This window comes from Pogona vitticeps, chromosome 1, assembly GCF_051106095.1.
Source record: "Pogona vitticeps strain Pit_001003342236 chromosome 1, PviZW2.1, whole genome shotgun sequence".
Taxonomy (NCBI): Eukaryota; Metazoa; Chordata; class Lepidosauria; order Squamata; family Agamidae; genus Pogona; species Pogona vitticeps.
The window spans coordinates 303,835,058-303,860,053 of NC_135783.1; the positions used below are offsets into that span (position 1 = coordinate 303,835,058).

General features: G+C 41.1%; 1 protein-coding gene across 2 annotated transcripts in view; it reads left to right on the forward strand.

The window, feature by feature from the left end:
* Positions 1 to 21,211, forward strand: part of PLCB2 (phospholipase C beta 2) — an 82,509-nt gene extending 61,298 nt beyond the window's left edge. Inside the window, exons 23-32 of one of the 2 annotated variants that reach the window (XM_020795775.3) lie at positions 906 to 991; positions 3,775 to 3,877; positions 4,100 to 4,156; positions 6,084 to 6,297; positions 7,649 to 7,811; positions 12,793 to 12,869; positions 14,084 to 14,179; positions 16,076 to 16,133; positions 17,090 to 17,176; positions 20,158 to 21,211. In XM_020795775.3, the coding sequence (XP_020651434.3) occupies positions 906 to 991; positions 3,775 to 3,877; positions 4,100 to 4,156; positions 6,084 to 6,297; positions 7,649 to 7,811; positions 12,793 to 12,869; positions 14,084 to 14,179; positions 16,076 to 16,133; positions 17,090 to 17,176; positions 20,158 to 20,433 (1,217 nt within the window). In that variant the 3' untranslated portion in view covers positions 20,434 to 21,211. Of the gene's footprint in view, positions 1 to 905; positions 992 to 3,774; positions 3,878 to 4,099; positions 4,157 to 6,083; positions 6,298 to 7,648; positions 7,812 to 12,792; positions 12,870 to 14,083; positions 14,180 to 16,075; positions 16,134 to 17,089; positions 17,177 to 18,136; positions 18,245 to 20,157 lie in introns of those variants that run through there. The other variant, XM_072986278.2, reaches the window with a different exon arrangement.
* The last annotated feature ends 3,785 nt before the right edge of the window (positions 21,212 to 24,996 follow it).

The window sequence follows — 24,996 nt, forward strand, 5'->3', positions numbered from 1 at the left end:
TTGTTCACTTAATTAGTACTCATAACAAATGTCTCTATATAGAATTCCAGCCAACCTGACATTTGCTTGAGGTACTGTGCTACAAATCCCACCCCATCTTTAACTGGACTGTGAGAGTGCACAAGGGAATTGTAGTTCAAGGCTTCTGAGAAGGAAGTGCCAAGGGAACTTTTGTTTTGCAATGTGTTTGTCACATTTTCACAGTATGTGCAGTAAACAGGATTTGCCACTTGAGAGAACCAACAAGCAATTTCATGTCTTTTCCAATGGCTGAATAAGCAATGCTAATGGCAACACATCGGTAAGAAGCAGTAGAACAAGCTACTTTTGAAGGCAGGAGGGTAGCTACAATAGAAATCTATTACTCATCTGAAGTAGAGTCAGAAAAAGAGTTCCTTTTTAAAAGTAATATTCCAAGCTCTGCTGTATATCTGCACACCTTAAATGCAGATGCTGGAAGAGGTTGTGCATGTTTTCACCAGCATAAAAATATAATCAGTGCTCTCAGCTCTGGGCTTTAAAAAAACTTAAATTCAATTCTGCATTTAAAAAAAGAAAAGAAAGAAAGGGAATCAGATGTTGTTGCTTGCATGAATTCTACACATTTGCAATGTAGCTTTACAGCTACATGCGCTTCATATTTCTCTGACCACAAAAATTCTAAAGTTCCATGACAGCAAATGTGATTTGAGTTGAAAGACTGCTGCCTCTTTGTTATTTAATGCACCCTGTGCTGACAAAAAGATACTAGTGTATCTGGACCCTTACACAGGAAATATATAGAACTGAGAAAAACTAAAATACAGGCTATGTGAGTTTCATTATAGCAATAATAACCAGAGGAGCTAGGAATAAGAAGAGGGAAATGAAATGTTTTGTTGAAAATCTTGGGGTTATTTTTCTAGATCTTACCATGGCCCTCTCCAATCCAATAAAGTTTTTCAATGCACATGACAAAAAATTATTGAAGAACCAAGAGGCTAATGCAGAGGTGAGTCCTACAAATAGTATTTATTTATTTATTTATTTATTTATTTATTTATTTATTTATTTATTTACCTAAAATATTTGCAGCCAATTTTCGCTTGCAGAATTCAAAGTGGTTGGGAGTATCAATCATAAAACATACAAACAAGTGTGGTTAAACGAACATTCTGCATGGCTAGGCCAAAATGGTGGCTAGGAAGGAAGTGGGTATTGTCTGTGGTTGCTCTGCTTCATTGGCAAGAAGCGCTGGGCTACAGCAGGGGAGGGTGGGTGTCAATCAATTCTTTTAAGGATTTTCTTTCCTTAGAGGATCAAAAGTTTCCTCTAGTTCTAGTATCATAATAATAGTGTTTCTTGCTAAGCTTCAGTGCATAAGAAAACCTCTAAATTAGGTTGCAAATTTCTGCCTGTAACACTTGAGTGTTCCAGAGCTGGGCAAAAGGACTACAAGGAACAGCAGTAACAAAAGAGGGTGTAATTAACTAAAATGTCTCTTGAACATGGCAGCTTTCACAAACTCTTGGCTTACTTTCAGGCTGAACTATCACACCCATTTTCAAGAGGGAAAGGATCATAGTCCTCGGTGCTATATTTATTTATTTATATAAATAGACTTGCACATTATCATGTACAACCAACTGGTTCCCAACTTATGTTAGCCCTATGAATTAATGCCTTCTAAAAGGTCCTGTCATTAACAGTCCTGCTCAGGCCTGGCAAAATGATAAAAAAAAATACAAAACCATTTAAAATGCCTCTGCCTAATAAGAGCAACATGACTATACCCAGGAATATATAACAATGGCTATAAGTAAAGTAACACCAGTTGTCTCAAATATTACATGGGGTTTTTGCCCCCAAGATGGTGTTGGGCAGATGGAGGCATATTAGTACCTGTTACTCTTTAGAGAAGCCTTTCATAGTACTCTTGCCTGATTTTGCCTCCTGTGCCATCTTTTACGTTTTCTCTTGAGACTCTGCCTCTAGTGTTTTTGCATTGTTTGATTGCCTTTATTTTTAATTTTAGAGCTGTTGTGTTTCTTAATATGTTGTAATGTAAACCACTGGTTCTTAACCTTGGGTTACTCAGGAGTTTTGGACTGCAACTCCCAGAAGGCTTCACCACCAGCTGTGCTGGCTGGGGTTTCTGGGAGTTGCAGTTCAAAAGCATCTGAGTAACAAAGGTTAAGAACTACTAATGTAAACCACCCAGGATAGTGCATTGAACTAATGGTAATGGTATATAAATTAAGTAAATAAATAAAATAAATTCTGCATTAACCATATCTATAGGCTGCTTTATATGTCCATAGGTGTTAGAAATTTTAAATTAAGGAACAATTTGACTTCAACTCCTGCGATGTTGCTGGAACCAGTTGTATTGGCTCTTGCCTTTCCATTGGACCATTTCAGCAACATGGAGAGGGGGAATGTGCTGCTTGGGTAACAGCCTATCCTCCATATTCCTTTACTCATGCTTCATGCTCTGGAGAGGACACTTCTCGATACAGAGCATGTTACCATAGTCTCTTGAGACTGAAGGATGCCTATGATGATGATAATCAAGTGGTGCAATGCTGAGGCACTATCCGCCAGAGTGTTCAGATCAGATTCCCATGGGGGAATTCCATCCAGATTGTCAGTTTCTGTCCCAATACTACAACCAGGAAATCTCATATTCAGACTCCAGTTTAGGCCTTCCTGCCTCTCATATAAAGGGAGAGTGGGCATATAGCTGCTTATATGTGTTCTCACTGGCCTCACATTCTAGTAGATACTGCCAATGGGATTTCAGGGCTGCCTGTTTATTAAAGGTGCAGAGTAAAGACACCTGATCACAGGAACTTGTGGGGTTACATACATTACAAGACTGACTCATAATCTGCAGATTAGGGGAAAGCAGGGGCTGCCAAAGGATTCCAGGAGAGATACACATTTGTCGATGAGATGAAAGCAACCTGAGTCATTTTTTTCCTCTTTCATTTGATCTACAGCTTGTTCTGTTTTGCTTAATATTCAGCCAGGCAGAGTTAGATTTTTCCCTCCCATTATGCTTGAGCAAGCATAGATTGAATGTTACAAAAAGCTGGAATCATGAGGGAACAAAATAATAGTTTAATTGCCACTTGGCTTTTTCTTTTCTTTTCGGTGGTCTATTGAACATTTGGTTCCCAGCCTTGTTCTTGGACTACAGCTCCTAGAAATCCTGGCCAACACAACTAGTGGAGAAAGTTTCAGGGTGTTTCAGTTCAAGAACATCTGAGGACCCAAGGTTGAGAACTACTATGTTATCAGAGGGCCAGCTAATATTATCTGTTGGTATCGCATTGGCAAGAGAGCAAAACTTATTCTGATAACAGGAAAGAGTCTGCGTGGTGTTCAGTACCGCAGCTCAGCAAAGCTACCGTTCTGAACTACAGCTCCCAGAATCCCACAGCCAGAATGGCCACTTGGCCATGTCGGCTGGGAGATTCCAGGACTTCTACTCCAAAAAAGTAAATTATCCAACCTCAGCTCTGAGAAACAGATTTTAGTGCTGGACGATAAAAAGAGCTATTTGAGGGGGCACTCTGAGGGTACAGTTTGATTTTATTGGTGTAGAATTTATGATGGCTGAATGGTGAGGATTTCCTTCTAGACCAGATGTTTAAAATGCCCTTGTGGGCACAATGCTCTACCTTGAATTTTCTCTTGCTTCTTTGTAGCTGCTGAAGCTTAAAAACATGAAAAAGTAACTAGTTAGTTCCCTCATAAATCCTTGACACACCTTTGGTCTTTGTTTCATAGCAACCAGATCTGCAAGCAAGTCTTCCAGCTGCTTCGCTCACTACTAACGGACTGCCTAGTGCCACAGGAACCTACAGCACTCCTCCTTCAAATGGGCCTGCAGGTAATATGTCAGACATGGTTGAGGGTTGCCTGGAGTACAAAAGTATGGGAATACATGCTCAGATTCTGAAGGGAGGTGGCATTGTTCCAGAAGACAGGATGCAGGAGAAGAAGTTCATTAAGACTAAGCTAGTATTCTGGGAATGGTTAATATGATTTATTCTTACGTTCCATGAGCAGAACAGGCCCAGTTATATGCTGTATGTTTTTTTTTCCTATTCAGGAACACTGACTACAGGGAAAGAAGAAACTAAGCAAGAGCCAATGAAAAGAAATACAGGTACTTCTAATCCTGGTCACTTTAGTGATCTGAATGTGAATGGAAATCACTTCCACACTGATATTGCAGCTCAGTGCAGGAACTGAACTCATTAGAAATGTGAGATGAGTTAGTGGTGGAAACAAATTCATTTTTGTCCGTATTTGCCCCAATACAGACTTAACAACGGTCTCTGGCCTTACTCACAGTATTCTGAAAAACAGACCACAAAAGAGTAGACATGGTCTAGAGGGGCGGGGTAAAAATCTAATAAATAAATAAATAAATAAATAAATAAATAAATAAATAAATAAATAAATAAATAAATAAATAAATAAATAAAAGAGCATTTTCTTACATTAATAATCGTATGCCATTAAGTCACTTTTGACTTATGGTAACTTTTTCCAGGGTTTTCCAGGTATAGAATACACAGAAGTTGTTTACTATTCCCTTTCGTCTGGGGTCAACCTGGGACTGCTCAACTTGCCCAAGGCCACACAGGCTGGCTCTTCTCCCCAGAGGCGCAGTAGAGAATGGACCTCCCAACCTCTGGCTCTGCAGCCAGATACATAAGCCACTGATCTATCCAGCCAGCTTAATAGGCTGGCATTTATACCACCTGTTACAGATCACAGAGAAGGGGTATCTTTCTTTAAAGGTTTTCCACACACAAAAAAAAATTAATGACAGGCTGCCACTGCTGGCTGATCTTCATTGGGAAATCCTGGTCTGCACAGCTTCTGAAAGAGCATCTGGGCCTTGTTGCCAAGCTACAAAAGGAAAGGTACTTGGATGTCCAAACTCTGGGAAGGCAAAACTCAACAAAACTATGTAAAACTTGTAAAAACATATTGGGACACATATTGAAAAGCTTTAGTGAAAAATATATTTTTTAAAATGGAGCCAATTGTCCTGTTATCTTTGGGAAAGGGAAAAAACACATCAAGAGCAAAGAAAAGCAACAGTCACACATACACCACATTTGAAATAAAATTCACCAGAGATAATCTAAATTAGTTATTTGTATGTGGACCTTTTCATGAATTTCTTGGGTTTCAGAACTTAGAGTCCTTTGATGCAGAGGAGAGAGAGAGGAAGCATATTTTGCTTCCCGATGAGAAGCTCTTCAGAAGACTCAGCCTGGCATTAAGGTCCCTTCATTAGAAGAACCTGAAATTTGTCAAGCCAGCCCCGTAGCAGAGAATTTTCTTTTGTCTAATAGAGTCACATTCTTTTGTCCATTTCTACTATTAGTGCTCTGGCCAGCAAATCAGAAATTTACTCCACAGATTAGCCCAGCTCTAGAATTATATCACAAAACCCAAAATTATTGGGTGTTATAAAAATAAGTTAGTAGGTAGTGTTTACTGGACAACAAATTTTTAAAATGGCTTCTTTAGTCAACTCTAGGGCCACTGCTGGACTACATTAGAATATAGAGGTTTCTCCATCCCTCACCACCACATTAAAAACATTCAAAAATAGGATAAGAAGATACCTGTTTTGTTCATAAAGAATAGTGCCCAGAATTCAAAGTGCAAACAGGGAACTACTTCCACCTGTGCAAGAAGAGGCATAATCAAGTCTCAGTCATGGGACTTTGAAAGAGTTCTGTGTTTGGAAGAAGACGTGTTATCATCTTGTAGCTGAAAAGCTAGGACTACTTTGGTCCTCACAATGTCCACAGATATTTGTATTGCTTGCACAATCACATCCCACTGAACACTTTTTAGTAGCCAAGTGGTTCCTTTTTTCTATGTATTGAGTACTGTGACTTGAGAGCGAGAAAAAAAGCCAGATAGCTAGATTTGTGCAACAGGAGAGCTACTATGAGAGACGAAATGGATTGTGCAAAATCGCCCCTTCAGTGGATGACGAAAGAAAGCCGAGCACCTCGATGAGATGGGTTTCCGTTCTTCCTCTTTTTTTTCCTGCTATGTTCCAGAGCCACAGACAGTCAGCATTGAGGAGCTGCAGCAGATGAAGGCATTTGGGAAGCTGTTGAAGAAGCAAGAGAAAGAACTGAAGGAGTTGGAGCGAAAGGGACTCAAGCGCAGAGAAGAGCTGTTGCAGAAATATGCCATCCTTTTCACAGAACTGGTTGCTCAGCCTGGGAAAAAGAAAGTGCCCTGTCCTTCAAAAGCCTCCAGAAAGAAAAGGTAAGGAATGCTAAGCCACAACCTGAACCAAAGTGATGGCCTTGACAGTAATCAAAGCCAATGGCTTTGGTGGTGTTTATGCCAACTGTCGTTACAGTGGCTGGTGTTTAAGCCAGTTATCTTTACAGTTTTGTGTGGCATGAGTGCAATAGTGAAATCCCTACTAGCAATCAAAACAACTTGACATTTTACATAGGGCTTGCTTACATTTTACATTTGCCTTGCAATAAGCTTTGTTCTAAATAGAATCGATTTAGAAATCAAGGGGTAGGTAGTATGCACCCTTCAGTCTCAAGAGACTATGGTAACGTGCTCTGAATAGAGGTCTCAGAACAGCGTCTAGTGTGGCTGAGGAGGCCAATTCGAGAGTGACAATCCCTTCCACACTGAAGACAAATACAGTCTGTCCCCTGTCCAGCTCCCTGATTTTGCTGCTTTCGGGACTGCCTCTTTGCCTCAGCCTGAATCAAGGGGTAATCACATGCTATTTGTGTCAGGGTGTGTGTCCCCATGGGAAAACTTTTGCATTTGAGCCTTTGTCCTGTGCCTGCTTCCCCTGCCCTCATGCTGACCACTTGCCCCTGCTGCGGTGGTGAGGAGAGGCAGGAGGGAAAGAGGGATCCAAGCATTGATCCTCATGAATGCACATGATTTTAGCATAGGATCTGTCCCCAACACTGTCAAATCGTAAGTCCTATTTGTACCCACAGAATACACCACAGAAGTGAAGGATGCCTGGCTTTTCAGTGGTGCAAAAACACTGATCCAAGGATGGATACTCCTGAATCCACATGATTTTAACATGGGATCTGCCCCAAGCAAACTGAAAGTGGTTTGGGAATGATGCTACATAAAAACCATGTGGATCCATGAGGATATGTGCCTCAAATCCTTTTTTCCCTCAAAGACAACTCTTTGCTCTGCCAGCCCTGCACCTCAGGTCTTCCCATTTCCCTCCCTCAAGATTGGACAGGTGCTTTCTCATGCTTTCTCTCATGCACGGATACAGAGTGAGGTAACATTTAGGAGTTGCTGTCAGCTGCCTGATTTCCCAAACTCTGCTGATTTTCCCTGTGTTCTCTCTGCCCATTTAAAACTTTATTCCCTGAAAGGCTACATGGAGAAGAAGAGTGGGTATAAATAAGGCAAGGAAAGGAAGAAAGGAAAGGCAGAGGAAGACAATGAATAAAGGGGGGAAAATGCCTCTCCTCTGCTCTTGAGTTGTTCTCCGCTCCCAGAAAAATTTATAACGGGCAGGGGAAAGAGGTGGCAGGGGACCATTGTTGCCGCCACCAACACTTCCCATGAAATTCCCTGATAGGCAGCGAGAACTCTTCCTCTGTGTCTGAAGTTGCAGATTCCCAATGGATGAAGGTAGAAGTTCTGGGGAGGTGGCAGAGAGTCCTGACAACAGAGTCCTGGAGTTGAAAGAGAAGCTGGAGGAAGAACTCATCCAGCTTGGAGAAGAACAGTATGATGGTATTCGGAGGAAGAAAGAGCAGCATGTTTCTGAGGTACGGATTGTGTGCATGCTATTGTTTTCAAAAATGGCTTACAGAGTTTATAAAAAAAAATTATCCAGGCGGCATCTCACATGAAATTTTTAAAAATCAGAATTATAATGAAATATAATACAGCATAAAAATGCAGAGGGTGAAGGACAGTTTAAAACTAAAACATATACAAAGATTTAATTCTTTAAATGAAAGGCCTTTTTGCTGACCTCTAAAGTCATACCCAAGTCGATGCCAGGTGAGAAGCTCTCTCTCTCTCTTGTGCAGCCTCCTGCCACACCACTCTCAGAAGGTAAAGTCAAAAAGTTCCCGAAACAACCATGTTCCAAATAACTTGTGAGGGAAGCTGTCAGATGTACCCAAATGTCATCACGATGGAATGCAGTCTTAAACAAACCGGAGTGCCTATGAGATAAAGCAGTTGTCTTGTTGTGAAATAAAAATGGATTGATTGACAAACTAATGGATTCCTTTGGCCACAAGGAAAAGTTTGGCCAAAACTGGCTGCACTACTGCCAGTAGCTCCCACTTCCACATCTTATGCATCAACAAAGGGAAACAGACACCACTCTTTCACACTGAAATTCATCATTTCTGTAACTGTGGATCATGTATCTGACAGGAGAGATAGGTATGGAGATTTTTATTTTTTGCATACAGTACCACAGGTGCAAGAATCAGAGATAAGAATTGTCATCACCTTGTTTTTATTTTTTGTCCTTCTAGAAACAGGTGAAGGCACCTGACAAAGAGGCACAGGAAAGGTTAAGAAAAGTTTTTACAGAGTTTAGCAGTATCTCTTTGTTCAGGCAAATGTAGCAGATGTGAGGGTCACCAGTAGCAGCTGGTACTCACTGTGGTTGGTAGGATGGATAATGTTGGATGGTAGCAAGCAGATCCCAGCAACAGGCAAGTGGGCAAACAAGTATTCACACTTACACACAGAGAGACAGAAAGGTGCTCATTCAGACACTGTCTTATTCATTCATTCCACAACTCTACTAGGGAGAAGGAAAACATGTCTGTCTCCAAATTAGAAATGTCCTTGCCTTCTGATGCTGCTTTTCTCAGTGCCTGGTTTTAAATCTAGATGGCTGACTTATTCACTCACATTTTTCTTTTCATTTTCCATCTCCTTTCTCTCTCCATTACACACTCACACGTTGTGATAAGGCTGGGAGTTTTGCAGGAGGGGAAAAATCAATATTAAGGAGGAAAACACAGGCTGCCAATCCTAGTAAGAAGGCAGGATATGGAAAATGAGATGAAAAATTTGAACTGGGACTGAACTAAGACAGTGCTCCACATGCCCTCATGGCTCAGATGAGGAATATCCCATTCCATTGGCCAGATCCAAGCTGCAGAGGTTCCCCTTTTAGCCTGCCAAGTGTCTCCCTCCCATGTGTCTTGTCTTTCTCCTCCCACCTCTGTGTGGAAAATCCCCACTGCTATTTTTTACTACTGATTGGAGATAAGATCTTAGATTATCTGGTTCACAGCTAAAGGAAGACAAATTTTCTTCAGCACAATGCAGAAAAACCCTGCTCCTTTCCAAACAGTGATTGGGGACTGTATTAATTGTTCCCTTGGCACAGCTAGGACCCCAATTTAAGTCCTGAGGAAAACACAAAGATACTGGTTCCCCAGATGATTTGTTGTGCAGATGCTCAACAGTGATAGCAGCATGATATAATATAGCAAAGGGGTACATACGGATGCTCTTACATGCTGGAGAACCCCCCCAAGGCCAAACCGGACACAACTCTTGGAGGCCTGGAGTCACAGCATGGCCAGCCCTTCCTCCCACAGAAAAGGGCTACCATGACCTGGGCCTTCTCTGTTGCTGCTTTTAGACTCTGGAACTCCTTCCCACAGGAGGCAAAACTAGCCCCATCTTTGCTGTCCTACCACAAGAAGGCAGGCTTTTTCCTAGTTATCAGTGGTCTAAACGGGTTTTTAAATACATTATTGTGCTCTGTGGTTTTAAATGAGTTTCACTATTGATTTTATTTACCAGTTTTAATATAACATTGTTGATTTTTAAAAATATTTGTTTAGCTATTGTTTCGAGCTTTTAAATATTGTCTTTTTCATTATGTAAGCTGCCTCAGGTCCCTTTTAAGGAGAAAGGTGGGATAAAAATATTTTAAATAAAATAATTAATAAATAAACCATAGTCTGAGACAAGCAAGGAGGCAGGGAAGTCAATCGCCGTGCTACCCATCTCTGGGGAAGGGGAGGTGCTACACACCATGGGGAACAAACTCTTCTCTGTTATCATCTTGATAAACTGCTTGTATAACAAGTTTGTGCTCATGGCTCCCACCCATCTGGATGCATAAAATCCATAAAATAGTGTATACATGTGTATTAAATGTGCATTATTTACCATCCAGTACAGAGATAAATGGGGATTTCAGGAAAGTAAACTTTAAATACACCATTTTTAAAATCCCGTTATATATTAAAAATAAATTGTATAGGTGTTTAAAGATTGAGGCATTTAGGATACCTTCTGTAAGGAGGGAAGGCTTCTATTTGAAAAGTTCATTTCTGTGTCTTACCTTAAGGGAATCTGCATAGAACTGAACTGAGCTCTTTAATCTTGCTGAGGAAATATCCACATTGGTATTAATTACATTTGGTTCTGCTCCCTTTGCTTTGATCCTGCCTATTCTGCCTTTGGTGCTGCCTCCTGTGTCCTTAGTGCTGCCAACTGCTGGAAGACCATTCCTAAATAAATTAGAAGGTAGACTTTTAATTCAGCAATCCCTAGGCACACTATAGCTAGGCACACTAACCAGCACAGTAACTTTCATGCGCTTGCCCATGGTTGACTAGATAATTCTGAATTGTCGTGATGGGATCTTCTTCACTATTGAAACCCTGGTCTAATTAATTGGAAGTGCTTTAGATAATATATATCTGTAGACTTGTCCATTGACTTTAAACCTGTAAACTATCAACTTTCACAGCTTTAGTAAGTCCAAAACTCAATATTCAATGAGAGCTGATATTATAATTTCTGAAGGGAAAGGCTGTCATGCTTGAATATGGCTCCTCCTTGTGACCACATTTATATTGCATCACATTTTTCTGCACTTGCAGAAGTAGTTCAGAACGGAAGGAAATCTAAATCTGACCACATTGTGGCACTTTTACAGAAAAACTTACATATGAGAACAAATGATCAGACATCTCACATGCTGTCCATAAAAGTATTTTGTAGATTTGTATGAACACATGTCACAGGCTAATTTTCAGCCCCGCTGGGCGGGGCTCCGTCTCACGCACATGTGGCTTTCCCCCCCACACACACACACTGGTTTTGTCGTGACTGGAACCTAACGTGATCACTGCACAGAGAAGGAAGAGAGCTGCATGGAGGGAAGCGGAGTCATGTGTGCGTGCACACCCAGCTTAGCGGAAACCTTTGTCACAGGCCCCACTCATACCTACCATGGTGTCAGAAATTCTATGTATCATAGACATAGTGTCAAATGTAGCCAATGTAGGGAGATGAAGAATATTTGTTAAATTTCTTGTTCTCATCTATTTATGTTGTCTTGATATGATGCCACACCTTGACAAGGCCTGCTAAGATTCCTTGCCTTGAGCAAAGCCAGGAAAAGGCAAGCTGCACCCCTCATCACATTCTCTATAGTGTGCATATCATGATGTTGAAGCAGTTCTGTATGAAGCAAAGATACACACAGAGAGAGCGAGCATAGAATGAGTGGCTGTTCACATCTTTTTTTAAACAAACAGCCCATTCAAAATTGTAGTCTATGCAATTTGTGTAAATTTCACTATTTGCACAAGTTTTTAATTTGCACAAAAATAACTGAGTTGATAAGCACAGTGTGAATAACTCACCCTATGGAGAAAAAGCTTGCCATATCTCCTCCTCTGTGAGAACAACACACTGCAGTAATTAACTGTTGTTGTCTTTTGGTGTGCAAATGGCAAGGCCACCTTGGGAGGCACATTTCACAGAATTCTAGAAAGTTACTTTCTTGTACTGTATCTTCCAAAATCCCCCCTTCTTTTTTGTGGCCTCTGTGAATGCACAAAAATGGGTTGTCCTGCGCCTGCGCAGGATGCCTCAGAGGTTTCTAGAGCTTAAAGACATGTGATTAGTAGGACATTCCCCCGTGGAGTGCATGCTCCGCCCACCCAAGGTCCTCTCAGTTCCTTTTAGCCGCTGCATGGGTTAGCCCTCTCTCAGACCGCTAGAGAACATTTTTCGAAATTGGTACATCATACTTCTACTTATAGCCTTTCTTCCTCCTTTTGAGTTTTTGACATTCTCCCGTGAGTTATATCTTTCTTTGTCCATACTGTTCTACCGGTTTTCCCTACTCCCCCCCCCTTTCCCGGCCCCTCCAGCATCATTCAAGTGGTGTGTGCTCTGCACAAATAAAACCCCTTATCCGACAGTCACGATCGCTGCTTAGAGTCTTCCAAGACGTCCTTCCTGCACAGGTGCAGAACAACCCATTTGTGTGGATTCACAGAGGACTACTCGAAGAACCATGGTTACAAGTAGATAACCTTTCTTCTTTAAAACTGTAAAAACTGTAAAACTGTCTAAAAAGTAACTCTTGCAAGGTTCCTGGATAGCAGGTATATGTTTAGATTCAAGCTTGTCATGAACAAGCTTCTTATCAATTTAAAAATAGTGTTTCTGCAGCCCCTTGACCCCACCCATAGGTTCCTGGGGGTTTAGGAACCCTTTAGAACAATGGGGAGGGGGGCATGCAAGGAAGGAAAAATTGGTGAAAACAATTCATAGAATCATAGAAAGGTGAAGTTGGAAGGGGCCTATATATAGCCATCAAGTCCAACCCCCTACTCAATGCAGGAATACAATCAAAGCATATTCCTCCTCCACCACCCCTTCTTTCAACATGAAGTTCAGCTATACATATCTCATTAAATTCAATCCTAACGTATCCTGCATTTTCATTTTGTTCAACAGCAAATTGCTAAAATAATAGAACTTGCCAGAGAAAAGCAAGCATCTGAACTGAAAGCACTAAAGGAGTCCTCAGAAAGGTAAAAAATGAAATAACTGATATCATTCTCACAGTATTTCATCTTCTAACTTTGCACACCCTAATTGTCCAGTGTTTCTTGCACCTATATTTTATGAATCATTATAATTAATTTGTCTACTTTTCTCCTTGACTTTTTAAAGTGCAGTATTACACATGCCTTCCTCCCATCTTCTCCTCTTGCTTGTCAATACCTTCTAAAAATGTTCAGACCAGAACTGCTCCACAGACATGCACCACCTCTTGCATTTTGGGCGGAGGGGGGAGATCAACTGATGTGTACAGTTTGCTGTATGCAAAAGGCAAAAGAAGAATGTGTTTTAATGTGCAGAATTGATTGACTCAGTAAACTGTAAGATCCATGCAAGATCCAAGGATTTTTGGAGTGCATCTTTGCAATGAAATTCTAAACCATTTGCAGCAAGGCCAACTGATCTAGGAACAGTATCACTTTTAATCCATGGAGACGTTTGCAACTTTAACAATCAGTCTCATTCTATTTTTGTTCTTCTTAATTGACAGCCATTTAAGAATATTGCAAATGAAACACTTCCTCTGCTTTGTGGAGGGGCAGAAATGATACACTATTAGGGAGCACAGATTTTATATATATTATATATAATCTGTGCTTCCTAATAGTGTTAAAAATACACTTTTATAGTGTTAAAAAATAGTGTTAAAAATACACTTCCAAACCAACCCATCCCCACAATGGACCAAACGGCAGTCTAAATGTCCATTTAGTCACACCTTGTCTTTCAACTGAATGCTTCACATTCTAATGTGGCATCTTGCTTAACTCTTTTATCTGTGAAAAACAAATTAAAAATAAAACATAAAGAAGACAAAAATGTTGTGAGCTTTCATGGACAAGTCCACGTCCTCAGACAATGTTTTATCTGTCTGAGTGAAGATGGCAACAGCTGTATGTTCAATCAATACTCACAGAAATTTCAAAATATTAAGTGATAGGCTAATATTGTCCTAAGGGATTTGCATGATGTAACCGGCAAATAATACATATGTATTTTATTTTACCCACTGGGATCATTCACCTCAGGCAAGGAACATTTTTGGTCCTGTAAACAGTTTCATGTCATGACTTGTCTGCTCTGTTGTATTTTCATGACTGAAACTCTTCAAGACATTGCACCTTGACTAAAATGTTATTACTGAAATTCATAAACTCTGTCTGATGGTATTCTTTCTCTGCAGTGACACTAAAGAAATGAAAAAAATACTAGAGGCAAAGAGGGTGGACAAAATTCAGATGATGGCCAAGAACACCACTGATAAGAGTGCCCAGGAAAGGTACTTGGAGAGATAGATCACTTCAGAATTTGTCTGCACTGACTAACTCTTTTTCATGGCTCTACATTAACCAAGTGCCAACGTCTTCACTTGAGAAGATCTTGAAGTTTGAGAGACTGGGAGTCTTTGGAGGTTATGAATGGATGTCCACCAGGGGCAGATGAAGTGGGTCCTCCAGGTATCACTGGACTGCGACCCCCAACATTCTTCCATTGCCTGTACTGGATCAGGCTGATGGGACCTGGAGTCCAACAACCTCCAGAGGGCTGGAATCACCCAATGTAAACCAACCCTTTTCCCACAGAGCTACTGTCTCTTCCTAAATACTGTAGTTTAAACACAGACAACATCCAGTACCCTTCCCCATTTTTTATGGCAGGATGCTGATGGGTTGTCTGTATCCTGGACTTTGATCAGCATTCAGGGAACGTGATTTTTAAAATTTTGTTCTCAGAACTTTCTTAACTGTTCAGATTCCATATAAACTTGAAATCAGGAAAAGTACAGGAAAGAAAAGATAGAAAAGTTTTTAAACTTGTTTATTTCTAGCAGACCAAGAAGTTAATAATTCTGTTTCATTCTTCCTTGTGACAACTTTATAAATTAGAATAGTATTTCCACTTTAGAAACAGGGAGTTGGTGCTGCATTTATTTATTTATTTATTTATTTATTTATTTATTTATTTATTTATTTATTTATTTATTTATTTATTTATTTATTTTATATGCCACCCACTCTACCAGAGGTTGTGGAAAGCCAACGAGTCTGTGGCTGTTCACAGCTTTGTTCATGTATTTTGCCTATCCCTGCATTAAGCCATCGTTCTGCATGACAAGAAACACAAAGAGCAAAACTCGGCTTTTCGTCGTTCTTCCTTCTCTCTTGTCCTATAGGACAGGTTGTGTTTGGATGCTACTATTTCTGCTTTTGCCTGTCCTGTTCTGGAGAACAATCAACTGTCATGTTAACTATGCTTTGTTTGAAACAATTTGGGTTTACACTGCAGATTATGAAGAAAGCTTGTGGAAATAAACCATAGTAAATATTAACCAAATTTTAGGGTTCAGACCTGTTAGTGGGAAATGAAATGAAAGCTTATGAACCTCTTTGCCCAGTGATGCCAGAAGACAAAGGAGGAAGAATTTATATTCAAGTAGGACAGATTAAGCCCTCAGGCAGTGCACCTGCCCAAGTCATCTGCCCTGCAAAGGGCTGCTTGGGGGGGGGGGGGCGGAATCTGGCCTCCCATCCTTGCACAGTTCCATTAGGTGGATAAGGAACAGAAACAGGATGAGGTGCCCATAAAATTTTGAGGACAGATGCCACTCTGCCACGATTTCCCAGCCCTAGCTTATGTTAAGTGCCCTGATGCCTGAAAGTACTTTAGAGGCCACCATGATTTAGCTGCCTCTTGAGCAGGAACTGTTTCATTCATCCGAAGGGTGTTGTGATTCAGCACAATGCCTTTTGCAAGCCACAGATGTGCCTTTCCTTTACTATATGGAAATCCTGCCATTTTAAATGTTAAGTGGCCACTAGAGATGGGCACAAACCACCTGTCTGGCAGCTCACGCCAGTTCATTTATTAGCCAAACAGGTATTTGGCACTTCAAAGTCCCTCCTCTTCTGATGGGTGCCCACTCGGAGGCAGTGGCCTGGCTTCCCTGCCCTGCCTCCTCTGGACACTGCCTCTGAGTGGGCGCCCGCCGGAGGAGGCAGGGTTTGAAGCACCAAACACCTGTTGGGGCAATAAACAAACCAGCACAAACTCTAGTGGCCACCTATGCTGATCCACTTGCTAATCTTGACTAATGGAAAACATTCCATTGAAGATGTCAAATCTATGAAGTTTCATTCCTAATGTGGTACTGCTGTTTTGTTTGTTTGTTTTGAAGACTGAAGAGAGAAATTAATAATGCACACATTCAAGAAGTAGTACAGGCAGTGAAACAAGTAAGTATCTTTCTACAATCTTTATATAGTTCCTAAACATAGATTCACTAGGCATGTCCACCACACAACTATTATTTATCATTTATTACTTAGAACTGCATCTTCCCATTCCCTCAACAACCTTAAGGTGCAGCTCTCCTTCTCTCCCCTTTATGCTCATAACAACCCTGTGTTGATCATGCTAAGAGCATCTGTGATTGACTCAAGACCCCCCTGGGAATCTTGTGGCTCAGTGGGGACTAGAACCTGCATCTCCTGCATTTTGAGCCAGCACTCTAACCACTCCACTACACTGCCTCTCTGACTGGAATGAAGACTGCACTCACTAATTTATTAAAGACTACTAAAAAAATATCAACAAGCTCTTATGCAGAGTATCGGGTTCCAATTGGCAGGGATTCCCTATGGCATTTCTCTAGTCCTAAAGAAGGACAAAAAGAGAAAGAAAAAAATTGTCACACCTGGCAAACCAGGCCACAGCAGTGTTGTTTTCTAGCATCATGTTCCTTTCCCACCCTGCCAAGGATGAGCTCTAGCAAGCAGAACTCACCCTAGCCAGCAGGCTGACCCTCCAGTATATCCTTTCAACCTTCCCCAACCATTGGTAGGTTAAAAATGCACTCCTAGCCATAAAGAGATACTGAGTAAGGTTGTCAATGTAAGTAAGCTCATCCTCAGTGGGCCTCCTCTTGATATCAATCTGCAGCCAGAAAATAGAATAGAGGAGCCTGGTGCCGTATCAGTATGTTAGACTACTACTTCTTGCCCTTTTTTTGGTACTCTGGCTACATACCTTTGGACGCCTGGTAAGCAGTCAATCAATTCATTTAATTTATTCTTGACCGTACTAGTTCTGGCAGGCAAATTGGGTTGGTGAGTAAGGTATTTATTATGTTGGATTTATATAATTTTATTGAAGATGTTTTTTAACATACATCTCATTTCTCCCCTTCAAGATGAATGAAAAGCAGACCAGGTATCAGCAACTACTGGAAGCAAAACAGACAGCCTCTCTGGAAAAGATCAAAGAAAAAGAAAATGAGGTACCCTGTTTCCCTGAAAATAAGCCCTAGTATGATTTTTTTATTTTATTTTTATTTTTTAACAAGAGGGGTGACAGAAAGGAAAAGGGGAGTTGAGGTTAATGGGGAAAAGGAGAAACAATCACATACTAACATCCATTCTATACCTATTGCCATATCAAGATTCCAAGTTACTCTATTTACTCTTTTCTGCCTTCTAGGTTTAAGTTCTTATTTCAATATATGCTATTCATTCGTTGCCTGCTGATTCAGTCCACTTGTAGAATAAGTCCCATCTTTCTGTTGCCTTTTGTAAAGGACAGTCCTTCATTACTTCTGATAAAATGTCCATTTCCGCTATTTCCCGTATCTTCTCAATAAGATCTTCTTGTTTTGGTATCGTTGGACTTTTCCCATTTTTGGCATAGAGGATTCTTGCTGCAGTGACCATATATATAACTATATGTTCTTTTGACTTATCTATGTTGTCAGGTATCATACTCAATAAGAACAGTTCTGAGGTTAATGGCACCTTACAAAGAAATATTTGTTGCAACACAGCATGTACTCTTTTCCAATACTGTTTCGCTACTCTACATGACCACCACATATGATAATAGCTTCCCACATGTGCTTCACATTTCCAGCACATATTCGATACATCTGTGTACATCTTCGACAATTTCTCTGGGGTCATATGCCACCTGTAGAACATCTTGTATATATTCTCTTTAAAATTTACCGATCTTGTAAGCTTTATATTATTTTGCCATATTTTCAACCATTGATCAATATCAATATTATGCCCTATGTTTTGTGCCCACTTAATCATACATTCTTTAACCATTTCATCTTGCATTTTAATTTCAAACAGATAGTTATACATTTTCTTAACTATTTTATCTTTTGAACCTAATAAAAGCTTATCAAACATCGTTTGTTCTGAGTAGAAACCTTCTATTACGTCTTTTGTATATCTAGATTCCAGCTGTGCTCTGGACCACCAGTCTATATAGATATTGTGTGACTCTAGCTCTTCTTTAGACCTTAATTCACCATCCTTTTAAAATAAATCTTGGTATCTTAAAAGTTTTGCAGCCCTAGTATGATTTTTCAGGATGCTTGTAATATAAGCCCTACTCCAAAAATAAAGCCCCAGTTAAGTGAAACCCCACCCTCCACCATTGTGCAGCAACCAGAAGATGATATGACTGTATTTGAATAAATGTAGATGGTTGTACATGAAGAAAAAATAAAACAAACCCTGGAAATTTAGCCCTAATGCATTTTTGGAGCAAAAATATACGACCCTGTCTTATTTTTGGAGAAACACAGTATCTTATGACAAATTCACACCCAATGCCTTCATGTTTATATAGTGGCTCATAATGCAAGATGACTATCAAAATGCTATAATGGACTAAAAGATTATTCAGTCTAACCCTAAGCCCCAAGGTAGTACTCTGTGGATAAGCAGAATCCACACCACACACATCACATTCATAACTTCCCTGTATTTTAAGAGTCAAACTAGGCGGTGCATGTAGAATGTTTTGAGAAGGGGTGCTTCCTCTAGCTGGGAAAGACATCTGCTTGTCACAGCACATGATTCTGCCCACTGGTGATTGGTCCAACTCAATTTGTAAGTTTGACTGCTGAAGTACTTACCTCTGAGCTTGTCAATGCATTGGGGTTGTCTCTTGTTGTTCTGGTTTTTGGGATGGAGACTGACCATCAAAAAAACACCCATAAGGAATCTTTATCAAATGACATACACCCATAAAGTAGGCAGATCAGCAGAGAACAATGCAGAACTAGAACCCACACAAGCAGCTCCTGCACCGGAGCAAAATCGGAGCAAAAAAAACGCACCAATGATTGGTGACAGTGGTGCAAAAAAACCCAAAAAAACCAGAAAGTATTTTTTTCCCCTCCTGCTTTGGCTGTGTTGATCCTACTTTCAGCCTCGCACTGTGAAGACAGCAAGATGCAGTGCTGATATTGCGGATGCAAGAAAAGTTCAACAAATGTTCAGGGCAGAAATCCTGTTATTAACTATATAGTAATATGCATTTTTCTTTATGTGTGCTTTGACACCAGTCAGGTCATCCTGCTTGTTTTGTGCCACCAGGAAAAAGCAAAGGCAGAATTGGAGAAGTGATTCGAGTTAATCCGAGGGCAACAAAACTTGTCCCCAAAGTGCTGAGGAACACAGTACAGTGTGGATTGGGGCTGTGATAAAAGCAAATCAACCCTTTGCCACCTAGGGTTCCATTATACAAATAATACCCCTCCTCCATCCTAAAGCTTTCATTAGCCACAGAGGGAGAAAAGAGGTAGGTGCCCCTTGTGTGGGAGAACTGGCACACCCATTCCCCTCCTTGCAAAGGGGCATTTGTTTCTTGAGCAAGAAATTAGGTTCAGCAGAACTACTAACTTCTGGTCAGGTTTGGCACTTTAAAATTCTAGCCTTTTTTTCCTCAGTTTCAGATCAGTTTATGACATTAAGATATATAACTACGTGTTATATTCATTGCGTGTCTTGCAGCCACGCCTGGCATTTTAAAAAATGTATTCTTATGCAGAGGAGACAATTTATATCACACCCCATAAAGCATGGAAAGAGTAGGTTTAATCCTTCCATCCCTTGCTATAAGCCTAACAAAATTCTCTCCCAGTGCAGTTAGTTGTGGGGGAACTGCCCAGTGGCAAGGGTGGTGGATTTTTTCCTACTGCTAATTGCAGCAGGAAGGTAGGGTGTCCCCCCCCTCTTTTCAATCAAGATTATTGCTGAGAAGTTAAAGGTTGCCTCTCCCCTAATCACATGTTGTGGTTCTGATGAGGCTCACCCACCTTCCTGCACTTAAGACTGAATTTGTTTTTGTTTTTTAAAAAAACTGTCAGGTGTGGCTAGTCCTACATATTCCCCCAAAACTGCTTATTCTGAGCATCCCACAAAGATGCATTCCTTGGGTGTCAACTTGCTATGTCTCTTTCTGCAGCTCCAGCAGGAAGCATTTGCAGAATATGAAGAGAAGTTGAAAGCTCTCGCTGCTGAAGTGCAAGATTTGGTGAAAAACTGTGCGAAAGTCCGCTTCCCTCTGGAAGCTGATAGTGCAAAGGAAGAGGTCTTAAATGCTGCTGCTGATGGAGACCAGGCACCGCACGAACACCCACAAGAACAAAACCTGGCACCCAAGAATGTAAGGCATGAAACTGAGAATGCCACAGAAGGAGACGGAGACAAATCTACAGATGTTCAGGACAGCAGACTGTGATGTTCCACTGGGCTCGCATTTTAATGATAACTTTTTTTAAAAAATGAGTCTCATTCTGTTTTAGGCATTGCACCTCCGTGGAATTTAATGGGCCTTCTCTTACTGCCGTTCCACTCTCCCTGAATGTTGGGAAATTCCAATCTCATTATCCAGGTTATTTTGCACTTGCCAAGAAGATTCTGCTCAGGAAGATTAACAAGATATTTAACAAAGATACAGTTCTGAAACAGACTAATAATGTGGTATGCTGCCATCCAAGAAATATGACTCCCCAAATTTTCAACTATGAAAAATGAAAATGTTTCCAGGTTTGGAGAATTATTTGGACATTCCTCATGCCACCTCACCAATGATCCAAGAATGTAGATTCCATCTTCAGCCTTAGAAATCTGATACAGATTCCAAACACCGAGGGAACTGTCTTTACACAGGCTGGGGAAAGGGGAAACCCATAAAAATGGCCAGGCAGCAGAAACATGTTTTTGTCATGTTACCCAGGAGTAACTGCAGAGATGCCTGGAAAAAGACTCCGTTTGTAGCAAACTCAGTTTATCAATACAGTACTAGAATTGCCTGTATACTTTTATTTATTCTCAAACATCAAAACAAATTTCTATTTTAAAAATACAGATGTTTGTGTGAATGAGTGCTAGATATTACTGTTTTCTTGTTACGGGTCTGTGATCCTGTGCAATGTCCCTTCCTCAGATGCCTTTCGCCTTAAAGAAGAGTCTTGTATGCCAAAATCTTCTAATAAAACTGGTTTATTAACTAACAATTATTCTGCTTCATTTATATCAACACTTTCAGTCTCTGGTTTCAACAACAAATCATCACTCTTCCCATTCTCAAACTGCACCAACTCCCCTTTTAAAGACAAGGGAGAAGAACTTATCACCCTACAACCCCACTTGAGCGTCAGGCCTGATCCATCAAGCGCTTGGTCAGTCAACATCACTGTGGTGGACAGAAAACCCATCCCACCCGTGGCTCCCACTCCTTCTTCGGAAAGGATTGGTCCCATAGGGTCTCCCAGGAGTCTCTGAGCACCTTTGCTGTTCTGTTCTCTGAGCCTCCCTCTGTTGCCAAGCCTTATATTCCTTTCGTCTTTTTCTCTCTTCTGTCTCCCCCCAGTAAGGTGGTTTTCTGTCTTTTCCATTCCCTTTCTGCATATTCTCTTGGCACCTTGAATTCCACCCATTCCCCTGTCCAAGGCTCTTCCTGTACTATTTCCACTAAATCCTCCTTATTTTCCACTCTCTCCTCTTATGCCCAACAAGCCTCCCCCTCTACCTCCTTCTCCCCTTTTATATTCCTCCTTTCTCCCGCCGAAACAGCTCCCTCCTATGTTTCTACCTTTAAATGTAACTCCTGTAACTCTCCCACAATGGTTGATAGGTCTTCCTTGGACTTTTCGCTGGAAGAGATGGACAGCACACTCTGCGGAGTGCCTTTGGAGGTACTCCCAGCCTCACAGGGTCACCAAATCTTATGACTTATGAGGGCCCTATGGCTAAAAGCCATGTAAAAAAAGTTATGTAGCAAATCTCTGCTTGGATTTTTGGGTGTGCACCAAGCTAGCAGGCAGGCACATACCTGGAAATCCAAGCTGGGATGTGTTAACTGCCAGCAAGAAGCCACTGCAAGTTATGCCATTTGCCTCCAAAGGGGCATGTCATGAATAGTCCTGCTGAGGCCTTCCGACTCAAGCTTCCTTCACTGAGTCAAGCCACCCCATGCTCAGTCTTCCTCCCCACACACACCCCAACTGCTATCCACTTTTCCTAGCACCACTGTCTTTTCCACTGAGTCTCGGGTTGTCATGATGTGCCCAAATTATGACCGTGTCACCTTAGTCATTTTTGCTGATTTCAGCTAGTACTGGCTTATATGCCTCTCTGGCTACTTGTACGATATAAGTAGGGTATGTAGTGGTCACAATTTATTTTACTGTTCTTTATTTGTATCTTGTTTTTCTGCCATCCCAATCCTCAGTTTGCATTCTTATCTTTACTGCCTTGCCTGAAGCCTAACCCGCCATACACACACACTTCAAAATGGTCAAGAAAATACTCGGCGGTACCTCTAATATTGAATGTTTTGTTAGTATTGCACTGCTGCAGAGGTGAGTGGAGCTCACAGGCCACATGACAGCCCTTAGACACCCCCATTTAAGTTTTATTTTAAAGGGTTTTTTTTTTCTCTGAGGATATTAGGGACAATTCTGCCATGTTTTGGGCCCTCTCAGATGTTTTAGGCTGGAGAGGGAGGATTTTTCAATCATAGCAGTAACTGAGAGCAGTTTAGAAGCAGACAAAAATGTGAAATTTTTCCTACAGTCACTAGAAGGTGCAAGTGAGCTTTTTTCCGTTTTCAACAAAAAATTCAGAAGAAGAAGAAGAAAAAAGGAAAACTTTGGGGAGGGATACCAGAGCATGTGCTCCCGACCTTCTGGAAGTTGCCCTCCTTGCATTACTGTTCTGCCTTCCTTTCACACTCCCTCTGAAGTAGTTGGGCAGGAATTTCCTTCAAATTATCCCACTTCCAACAAAAGAGATGCATTCACATAATTTTCCAGATTGGCCAATCCTTTTGCTTTGACCATTTTCCTCTGGCACCAGGCCTACAACCTGTTGCTCAAAAGCCTGTAGCAGTCGTTTCTAAAAGTACACTTTTTCCACTTGAACAAATAATCAGCAGCACCACTGGGTATTAGCTGCTCTGAAATTAAAGACAGGCTGTTAATTGTTCCTTTGCTACTGGTATCTGGGGACTCCTGGGCCACATGGAAAGTCACCAGAGGGAAGCTAACTTCACCAGAATGGGACATGCAATAACAACCACAGCTAGAAGAACAATCATCTCAGTGTTGGGAGGGCCACAGCTCTGAATGTTGCTCACCAGTGTTGAGCAGGGCAAGGGCTTTCTGAAAAGTGCACCAGGAATTATTACCAGGCATCTCTTTCACACGAAAACAAGTTTCCACATTTTCTCAAAAAGTCAGTAAAGCTTCTTCCCAGCCAGCCTCGTGAAAAGCCAGGGGCGGTGTATCATGTCGAATTAGGAGCTCCCACCTATATCTCCTTCATCCATTCAAGATGAAGAAAACCTCTGCTTAGCCAATCAATGGGAAGATTTCTGTCATGGGGTCTGTCCCTTTCCCTAGGTCTGGGAAAGGCAATAAACAAAGGTAAACAAGAGAGAGAGCCTGGTTTCTCTCTCCCTAACAGGGAACCTACTGGTGCATGAATTAAGCAGACGGGCTTGAGACAGGTTTGGGACAGGCTGCATTATACCTGAGAAGGAACTGAACTTTATTAGATGTTAAGAGTTACAACTAGATATGGGGGTATTTGTATACGAATATCCCCACACAGGTGGAGATAACGAGGGTCCAGCCCCAAGGGGCCGGACTGTCCATTCACAATTACACCGCTGCCGCCAGCTCCGCGAAGGCTTCCTATTGCACCACTGTCTGCAATCAATTACCCAGTCCTGGCAGGAGGTAGGATGGCAAGACTCTCTGTTAGGTCAGAGAGTGGCTAATCCATTGTGGAGAATGATGCAATAGGAAGCCTCTGCGGAGCCAGTGACAGCAGCAAAATTGTGAGTGGACAGTCCAGCCCCATGGGGCTGGACCCTCGTTATTTCCACCTGTGCGGGGATATTTACTGCAATTTAAGGTTAACTGACATTTAAGTTAGCCATGTCAGAGGTTCAGGGCAGCTTGTGGAAAATTCAGGAAAACTGCCCCCCACCTATCAATATCTACCTATACAACTGTGTAAACACCTATTTCTGTATTCCTAGAGAGTAATCATATGATGAACTGATACCTCTCCCTCTTTAATTTTGGTGTTGCTGCCGATTAACATGTATCAGTTTCATGAACATCTCTATAAGAAGTTTCTGTACGTGTTGCAATAATGCAAGACCAGATAATTTTCTATGCAAAAGTCCAAAATATTTAAATAAATGTTTGTCCGCTTAATTAGGGAATTTATGGAATTAAAACAAAACAACCAACAACACCTAGCCCATCATTTAACCTCCAAAAGTGTGAAAATCACGACTTGCATTGCATGTTCATAATCCCTTGGATTTGAATGTTCAAACATATCAGATCAATACATGCAGAAAAAATCTGGAAGTTCAGCTTTTTAAAATCAGCTTTTCTCTCTCCATGTTTGCATACAGAAAGAAAGATTTCTAGTAGACTGACTGGAAAACAGCAACCCAAAAAGCTGACAGCAGCTCAGAGACCCCTGGCAATGCTTGATTTCCTGGATGATTATTACATTCTGATTATTTCCACAACACATTTTCTTAGAGCTTTATGAATGTCGGTAAAAAGCCAGGAGCAGATATTTTCAGAACTATCATCACAGTGATGACAGAATTTAAAGCACTGAGACACTGAGCTGTCAATCAACCAAATGTCAATCATAAAGATACTCAAGAGTACCACTGAAATCGATGTGGAATGGCACTCTCAGCACCTAATAACCGAGAGCCTAGAACTCTTTTTAAAAGGCTGAACTCTCCAGCATATTGGTCTGAGTC